The following is a 10,056-nucleotide window of genomic DNA, read 5'->3' on the forward strand; positions in this document are numbered from 1 at the left end:
AAAATTACTCGGGGACTTGAACCCACGACCTCCTGCTTTCTAGTGCAGACATCTTACCACTCGACCACCGAGCTAACGGGATCGGTTGAATGATTCTACCTGCAACTTGCCTGGAACTTGTCCTGATGTGAATTGAGAGGCACCCTAAAGTACGAGAAAATATTGTATAAAAGAGAAGTTTGAACAAGTGGTCAGCTGTAATGCTCACACGTTGCATGGTGTTGATGCTGGTGGACTAATAATTGTATATGACAAGAAACACAATAAAGGGGGCCACTTTGCATCCGTCACGTTAGCAGTTTTTCCAATGGTTGTAATTTTTTTTACAATACCTGAAACCACCCGAAAAGTTTTTGAAATGTAAATGGACATGTAGGCTTATAACACATGTAATATGTGTTGAATCATTTCTTTCTTTCTGTTTTAATTTTTAAAATCACCCTCAAATTTCCATCAAAAATGGACGGAAAAAGTTACCTAAGTTTTCCGTCCACTATTTGATGGAAATTTGAGGGTAATGTCAGAAAGCAATACAAATAATCAACTCAAATTATCTTTAGCAAAAGGCTGCATGTCCATTCACGTGTTGAAATTCTTCTTTGGTGGTTTCATGTATTTAACAAAAAATCACAAGCATTGAAAAAACTGCTAACGTGACGGTAGCAAAGTGGCCCCCTTTATTGTGTTTCTTGTCATATACATGAACTGCCTAGTCTGACCATTGGTCATTCACTGTCTCGGACATTGATGTGGTGCTTGCTGATTGTTTTTGTGGTTACTTTTCGTCACGCGGATTGGATGTACATGTTGTATTTAATGGTCACCACTTTGCATGGGTGAATACTTGTTGTCAAGTTCCAGCAGAAAGTGATGGTGATGATGTACATTAATCCTAACCTTCCCAAATCCTCCAAAATCCTCTTTGCAAAATGGAGGATTTTCAGTGCAGGATTGAGGCTATAATGGCAAAAGTGTGTGGCTGATTTTGCACTGTGTCAGGGTCTTAGGTCGGACCTTGTGTTGTTAATGCTCAGCCATGCATTAATTTAGGCCTAGATTATACTTGAAATCCTCCGCACTGCTCCAGGATGTCACTGGCTCAGACTCAACGTATTGACAGCGATTGCCGGAGGATTTTGCAGGATTGAGGCTGTATGCAATTTTTACATGGAGGCAGTTGGAGGATTTTGCAGGATTGAGGTTACATCCTAGCAAAAAAAGCCTAGGCAGTTAAGGTTAATTACTGAAAAGTTATGCAGATATGTTCATGGGCTTCACGCACCACTGATTTTATTAATGGTGAACGTGCACAAATCCCAAGTGTCTTCACGTGAGCATCAGACATCGTCGGCAATGTATTCCAGTGTCTCTCCCAGTGGTCTCCCCCAACTCTCCCTTTCTTACCGCTGAGGGGGTACTTGTGCACGGAGCCCATATCAAATGCCAGACAGTCATAACATGTACCGGTATAATGTCTTATTCATTCTTTAACACTCCCCCCCCCCCAATAAAGGATCAGTGGTTAACTAGTGGTTATCTAGTGGTTGATTAGTGATGTACCTTGTGCTGATACACTAATATTAAATCATAATTGTCTCACGTTACGCGTAAACATCTAAAAAGCTTGTTCCTGGCTCAGGAACAATAAATTCACTTGCCAATGTTGTGTGAGTCACTCTGCACATTGACATCAGACAGATACCATTTGTGTTTCAATATTACAGCAAGGGCAAGTAAAATTAAACTCTTTTATCCAGTCCTTTTAATCCATGTGTTATACACTCTGAACACCTGCAATCCCGATACCCTGTTCTTAATAGATCAGTGCTCAAAATACTAACGACGTTCCTGAAAATGCAAAATAAACAAGTACATTACATGTTTGCCTACTGCAAGCTGACATGAAAGCTCGAAATGACCCAGGGACTAATTTCATTAAGAATTAAGTGCAAAATTTGCTGAACACAAACACATATTTCTTAGGGTAAAAAATAGATTAGCGGCCAAAATGTTGTGCGAAGGATATTGCGTGTAACCGGGTCTTGGCAGATTTTTTTTGCGAAACATGTAAGCAGTATTGTGTGTTTCGTTGCTCCATGAACTTGGGCACTGCTTGAAACAGAGAGACAATATATGACCTACGGGTGTGTAACTTGTCCATGATTAATTGATTCCACTCCACAAAACCCACTAATTATTTAGTAGTCTGCAGCCCACCTGAGCAACAAACATGCGCTTCTTCATGTTCTAGCTGGGCACATCATATGCAAGTGCATGCATGCCAGACTTTTGTCTAGATAAAAGCATGGTTGTGATTGGTTAAAACATTGTGGGGCAGGACTTAATGGATCGCTTAATTACGAAGTTGATTCCATACATGTCATGCCTTGTGCTAGTTCAGGCTGGATACCGGTAGTTTGCATATTTGATTGTTGTTTCAAAGATCCTGAATGAAGTGACTCAGCTTTGTGGAATTTTTCCCCCTTCAGATAACCATTACTTTTCTTTCAGCATGTAATAGTCTTGCAATTATTATGAGTTGCATTAATTTACTTGCATTATGGGGTTTTTATTTGAAATTGAAATGGCTTTGACATAATAGTGCGCAAATTGTTATGTTGTTATCATAGTGCTTTTGAGTTACACCGTACGTATGTGTGAGTCTAATACCATCAAGAAACTGTTTGTTACCTATTCAATTGTATAAAAACTGAAGTGCCTGGTGAGTGGATTGACTTCCCATTCTGTGGGAATAGATCACAAATTAATATCCTTTGTTTACATCAGGTATTCCCTTGAGCCAAAAACAAGCATTACAAAATGTAACAAAGCAAAGGACTGCATATTTAGAACCTGACTCATCATTTGTGTTCCTAATATGTCTGAAAAAGTCTGAGTCTCACATGTTTCCCTTGTTTGGAAAGCGTTGCTTATGAATTCTTGTTCTTGACCTCAGGATCTGACCATTTCTGTGGAGACTGAGCCCAGTAAACCCATAGGACGTGGGAGCAGGGGACGGGGGCGGACGGTGAGGGTGAGCAGAGATGATGTCAAGAGAAAGGTATGATCCTCCTGGAAGTTTCTCCTCAAATGTCTGTTCTAGGGAGACTGGTAAAAGTAAAGTAAAGTCTGTCACAAGCCAATGGCCCATCGGGCCGGCATTTAGCTCCGGTTTCAGCAGCCTGAAGCGACTGAGAATATTTCTACTTCCCCTGGATGGGATGCCAGTCCATCGCAGGTTACTCCCCAGCTAATGCCAGTACCCATTTACCCTTCTGGGTGGAGTGAGGTAAGTGGGGGTGAAGTGGCTTGCCCAAGGACACAACATATGACCAGCAGCTGGATTCGAACCCCCAACCCTCTGATCAGGAGTCCTGACTCCTAACCACTAGGCCACACTCCCCCAGGGAGACTGGTGCTGCAGAACAAAATTGGGAACACTTTGTTTATCTGCTTGATTTTTAAAATAGGTCCATTTTTGTCCACAGCCAAAGTTTCTTCCCTTTCTCATTCTGTCCCTTTTCCGATCTGCCCACGTCAATGTGGATTGTGCTTTAATTACTTTTTTGCTTCCTCGAGGAGCTTCAGAGATTGATTTCTAACTGGAAATCCTCAGAAGATTGCCCAGTAATTAATTTTAGAAAATTTTAAAATTTGGTAATCTACATGTGGTTTATAATGAAAAGGCTATCAATAACACAAACCACTAACAGATTTTGTTTACACTCATAAATGTATATGTTGGTTTTTTTTCTTCAGGACTTTGAAGAAAAACGGAAGGAGAATTTTGATCGAGTGGAGGCGGAGATAGCAGCACTGAGAGAAGCCCTGGAGAATGAGGTAGGTATTGTAGGCTTGGGCAAGGGGCACAGCATCAGTCATCTGATATCTTAGAACAACAAAGGACAAGTGTTTAGAGATGGAAGTTGATAAAAGAGAACAAATGTTGCTTAAAAAAAAACAGTAAAAGAGAACGTATTCCATAATGGGGAGAGAAAACTTTTGGCTTTAGCTAGATGAAAAAAACAAAAGCAATGTTCTTGCAATTCTGTGGTGAATTTCTACGAACTTTCAAAACTGTTTTTTTACCCATCCAAATTCTATGGGGGAAAACAGTGAAGTCAATTAAGTTTCTGTAAATTAACATGACTTCAGACATACCTTGTACTTCATCCATCTGACACAAAGAGATTTGTTAATATTGAATCATGTACTAAATTATTCGTTTCAAAATGCACATGTGCTTGTGGTGCTGGTTTCAGGAGATAATTATAAATTTCATACAGCTTCCTGATTTCCTAAAATTTATCTGAATCCAGCTATTTCTAAACGTGTCACAATTTGTGTTCGCATACAGAAAGCAGCTGGCACTGTCAACCCCCCATCCAAATCAGTTTATAGTTTCCTTGACGACCCCTCACGCTACGGAGCAGACCCTCAACAGGAGAGACCCTCCAGGGGCAATCGTCAGGATAGAGGTCGACGGAATCAACGCAGCAGAGGAGGTCTGGATGGTGAGAATGCTGCAGGAAGGAGAAAGGACCAACGCGGTAGAGGGGTGAGTTGTCTCTGGAAGCATCCCTTATCTGTTCGTGTAATTCAGCGCACGTCAACTTGGATTTGGCTAACTTTATGATACTGGTAACATGGGACCAAAAATAATAAATGGAATAATAAAGTTCCTGAATATGAGATTGTCTTAGAATGCAGGAGTAAGCATCTTAGATTTCAAACCGTTCTGGGGGGCATGCCATTGGACCCATAGCAGGGTGTGCCTTCGACACGCGTATACCCCCCCCCCCCCCCTCCCCCCAACCAATTCATTTCAACTCCCTGTTTCCTGAAAGCTATATCTACCCCTGATTCACACTGAGTACAGACTGAATTTAGTGTTCGTATACAGCGTAATGCCACATTTTAGCCCTGGATGTAGCACCCCTTCTTTTGAAGCCTTGAATACCTGTGTATCAGAAGAGTCTTCAGTCTCATTTACACATAAAAGTTGAACACTGCCCTCAATAGTCTGTGCATATAAGTAATAAAGCAGGCGTGCAACATATTATCCCATATATACTGGTACATGACTTGACTCAATGTGAGCCTGAATAAACTACTACACAAAGAAATAATAAAACTTTATTACTCTGTACTCATGAATCCTTTGCATATCAAGGGAACTGTGCATTGCTGCTGGTACTCATGAATATGCATGAGCTGTATTACAAAACTGACATGCGGAGGACCATATTATATTACTTTGCTGTGTACATGTATACATACATACATGTGATCTGCATTATTATTTTAATGGAAGTGCATTTTATATACATTTACATATATGCACATAAGAAACAGCCAAGTCAATTATCTTATGTGTATACATAATTACCTTATGTGTATATGTAAATGTATATAAAAATCAATGCGCTTCCAATGTGGTATTTGCAGGTCTGTAATCATAACCGTACATGTATTTTGGAAGTCAGAACAGAAGTGAATTCATTTTTTATTTTAGTAAACACAATTTTATTATTATTTTCACTGCAGTTTGAAAAGTTACAGACTATGAAAATAAAATACCAACATGTTCAATGGATTATCAAGTGAGGATCCTATGGTATTTTATGAACATTTCAGCCCATGAGTCATTAACGGACGTACATGTACATAAACATGCCATGCGATTACATTTCATACATTGGCATCATTGAACTGTTTCGTCCTTGCGTGGCAAGTAGCAGCCAGCATTTTCAACCATATTGTTTATAGCTAGTTTAAAGAGAGATATGATTACATGGTGCTACCGCAAACCCATCGTCTTTTGACCTTCCACCAAACCATAGAGCTAGAACCTATTGCCCTATAAACCCTCACATGGTTATTCAAATTGAGGTTTCTAAGACCAAATCCCATAGTTCAAGCTAGAACTCTTCAAAAAGACACCAGTTGGTTCATGTTTGTTGTTTTGTACAAAATTTTCAACATGTGAGCAAAAGTCACAACATTTCAATGAGGAAATGCTCTATCAGTACAGCATTGTATTTGTACACATGGAAAAATGTGGTCAGGGTTGAATGGCTGAAACATTATTAGGAATGAAAAAAAATATTGGCTTTTGAAATAGAAAACACAGAAATCCGTTAAATGTGTTTGAAAAAGTGTTTAGCGAAAACAATTTACCGTTAATAACCATTTTGTTGGAACTAGCAATGTGTAAGAATGTCCCTCCAAGTGGTCTCCCCAGCTCTGTCTTTGTTACCGTTGAGGGGGTACTTGTGCAATGTGCATGGCATCCATAGAGGACTTGTTCAAGTTTTTGTTTATTATGAATTCCAGGGCTCTAACCACGGCCAGAGGGGGGCGGACCTGAATGCAGAAACCACCGTCACAATGACGGGCAAGGAAAGACATGAATACGAAGAATGGAAACGAGAACGGGAGAAGATAGACCAGGAGAGAATACGGCGCCACCAAGAGGCCACGACACGCCAGGAAACGCGATGGAAACCTGAAGATGATCGGGATACGGAGAACAAGGCAACAGAGTAAGTTCACATGCATGTCTTGTGCAGTGTCTTTTGTCAAGGGAGCAATTTCATTAGTGTCGCCTATCTGCACAATGGTACATTTCTCCCCTTCCATCTCTGTGACCTGGTTCGAATCCCTTCTGGGCTGACTTGTGGATTGGATTTTTAGTCCCTACCTGATTCCATAGTTTTTTAACTTGGCGTTTTCTTTCAAGCTCTTAAACCGAACATTTTTTTGATTGCCTTTTGTCATTTGGCTTGTTGGCAACGGTATTATGGGTGCTCTTGAGCAATTTGTTTCATTTACCAGAAAAGACCTGGGCAGACAAGTCCTGCTATAGCTATTAGTACATGTACATGTACACTGGCAAATGTCTGCCAGAGTCCGTTATTACGTCACTAATTTTATGACAAGTCTGGCTGAAATTCATTCTTATTTTATTCAATTAGTTTTGATGAAATTAATAAATTTCTATTTTTATAAATATTCTCACACAGTTTTATTGTTAAAACAGAATTTAGGACTCCTGAAATGGGAAAATAGACATTTTTGAAACTGAAACTCAGTGTCCAACAGTTGCACAAAGTACCGGTAGGCCTACATGTCTTGTTACATCATATTATTCACAGGTTTAATTTTAACATTGTAAGGTGCCTTGCCCGCCAACCCATATCCAGCAGATGATTTTGACTATAAGCTCATCAAAAACTCCACAAACTGACATCTGTGGGCATAGTCAGAGTTAGTCCAATATCACTCGCTCGATGATCAAAGGCGATGGTACTGCAGCAATATGTGCCTAAGCCACTCTTCCTCTTTACATGTACATGTATGTAGAAAGTACAAAGACAGATGTTGTATTAACTAGTTACATTGCATTTTATACAACACCTGAATAAATCCCCGTCATCTGATTGGTGAATTGTAGATCACGTGACATATTATTATTCGGTATAATGCACGGTGCGACCATGTGTTATACCCATGCGTTATACCGTTTCACTTTGCGCTTGTTCCATGACGCGGTATTTGCGTGCAAAATGCATGCTGGTGTGCGCGTTCAGCGTAGCGCGTATTGTTCCAAAGAGCCAGCGCTACAGCGTTGGGTTCAAACATTTTCGTGAAGGGGTAGTTCAACATCTTTAAAATCAAAATAAATTGTAGTTTATAATTTACCAATCAAATGACGAGAATTTATTCAGGTGTTGTATAAAACAAATAACGAATGTTTTACGTTCGTGCGATGGAAAGAATAATTTCATTCGGTGACAGATTGAATGTTCTATTCCACTCGGCTTCGCCTCGTGGAATAGAACATTCAATCTGTCACCTCATGAAATTATTCTTACCATCGCACTCACAAACATTCGTTATTTGTATAACATTGAATTAACTCCTTGATGAATCCAGGAAACCATGGCGGTTTGAAGGATATAAGGAGAATTTGACAGGGCACGTTGGGGTGGTTAAGGGACTTATGGGTGAATGTCAGAAAAATTGAATTGGAGGCATTCTGAGCGACTTCGGATTCATACACAATCTGTGTCCTATTTATTGAGAGTCATTTATAATATTCATAGTTGTGTCCATACTCGCTGCTTCCCAAGGCTGACTGTTTTCTCTATGGTTTTACCATGTGGTGTTTACATGATTAACATTGGATCAGTGATTCCTAGCTACGCAGCGTTTATTGGCAATGGCATTTAACTGGTACCCAACAGTAACACACGCATCTGTGAGCAAGTTGATTCGTGGACCAGTGGTTGATTGTGACATATTTTGCGCCTGCGTACCTTTAACCCAATGAGTTCTCTCAAGCCTGTTATTCCCTGTACAAGTTTCCATAAACTCAGTGCCCGAATGGTTTTATGGCTTCATCACACAATGTTATACAGGTGCTAAGGAAACGTCTTGGTCCTGGCTCTCTGCTGTACATTACAATGGGTTTGGCTGTTGGTAACCAGCCTCAGTAAACAAGTTGTTAACTAGGGGCTATTTTCGCGACCATGACCAGAAACATGTTTGTGACGTCAAAACGGTAACCAGGAACATGTTTACACAGGCGCAAGAAACCGTCATTTACCGCATGCACGCGCATAATAGCAAAGTATTATTTGAAGTAGCAGACGACATGGTTGACAAACGACAAACATCATTTTCACTCACTTTACAGGCCAACATTCGGTATGTTTCCACCACTGCTGCCCTCTCTTTTCACATTCTGGAAGAAAGTAACCTTTTTGGTTCGCTGCATGCAATAACACTTTAGGGAATTCATCATTCGCTAATGTTTGGGACGGCAAAAATATCGTCTGTTTAGGTTTTAGTATTATTCCGCCATTTTTAATTTGTGATAACCAACTCCAACCTTCGGTTCTCGTTTGGTCGAAACAATGACTTCACACAGCCATAACCGAAGACGCGAAAACGCCTGACCAATGACCAAAGCGGAAACATGTTTCTGGTCACGGTTGCGAAAACATGCCCTAGACTTCCCCAATGGGAGACTTTTTGAGACGTTGGTGGCAGCAAACATACCGGTCCTTTTTCCATTGTTTGCATCATATTGAGCATGCGCGCTTTAGCTTAAACACAACGTCAACAATTGAAAAATGACCGGTATATTTGCTGCCACCAACGTCTCCCAAGTCTCCCATTGGTCTGCATGTATGCTTAACCATAATTTACACTTAATTGGCTCTAGACTGTCAATTATTTTAGAGAACATCAAAATGGATTTTGTGTTCAACTTCACCCTCTAGTGGCAAGAAATACTGGTGTTTCATAGACATGGGACTTGAAATATTATTGGTTACAATGCACTGCGAGGATTTTGACTCTGTAATCTCATATTTAAATAAAGAAAAATCAACATTGTTTTCCATTTTGTTGCAACTCGTTGGCAATTTGAAAGTTATAATCTGTGACCAAATATCTGGATAAAACAGCAGCTGAGAAAAAGTTCACTGTTCACCATTTCAAAGAAATGTTAATTGGTTCCAAATTGACAGTGAGAGTTTGTGGAAGCTATCAAATTGAACTGGCTACAATCCCGGCCAAAATGGTTGGGACACTTCCTGATGAGCCTGCCATGGTCACCCACTCCCCCGCTCCCCCGGTCAATGTTGTTCTCTCCAGCTGATGGAGCACACACCGCGCGATGAGCGACAACACTGAACGGGGGCCGGGGGGTTGGGGGCGCAGCGAGATTTGGCCAGGATTGTAGCTCATGTTCTGGTCGGCTCTTTCTATGCAGTCTTCCTGTTACTGTGACAAGTATCCACACATAAACCAAGTGCTGATTTACAGTAATTCCTTTTTCTCGTCACAGCACTATTAAGTTCATACTTTTGACCATCTATTCATCCTGTCCCTTTGGTGTGTCGTTCATTCACAGCAATCAGCAGGCAAGCCAAGGAGAGATGAGAATTGGTCACTGGGAGGCCACAGATTCTGTCCCACAACAGAGAGGTAGGCCCTATACAGCTTGAACATTCACACGTCGCCACCACCCTGTCCAATGTGCTT

At 40.6% G+C, this 10,056-nt stretch overlaps 1 protein-coding gene across 8 annotated transcripts in view; it reads left to right on the plus strand.

Moving 5' to 3' along the window:
- The window catches only part of LOC119744768 (coiled-coil domain-containing protein 9-like), a 31,170-nt gene that overhangs the window by 11,696 nt on the left and 9,418 nt on the right, over positions 1–10,056 (plus strand). For all 8 annotated transcript variants that reach the window (XM_038220883.1, XM_038220889.1, XM_038220890.1 and 5 more), the window contains 5 exons: positions 2,957–3,061; positions 3,760–3,840; positions 4,358–4,558; positions 6,337–6,545; positions 9,926–9,999. In XM_038220883.1, coding sequence (XP_038076811.1) covers positions 2,957–3,061; positions 3,760–3,840; positions 4,358–4,558; positions 6,337–6,545; positions 9,926–9,999 — 670 coding nt within the window. The remainder of the gene's footprint in view (positions 1–2,956; positions 3,062–3,759; positions 3,841–4,357; positions 4,559–6,336; positions 6,546–9,925; positions 10,000–10,056) is intronic.

The sequence above is a fragment of the Patiria miniata genome, unplaced genomic scaffold (assembly GCF_015706575.1).
Source record: "Patiria miniata isolate m_02_andy unplaced genomic scaffold, ASM1570657v1 HiC_scaffold_7, whole genome shotgun sequence".
In the NCBI taxonomy this organism is placed as follows: Eukaryota; Metazoa; Echinodermata; class Asteroidea; order Valvatida; family Asterinidae; genus Patiria; species Patiria miniata.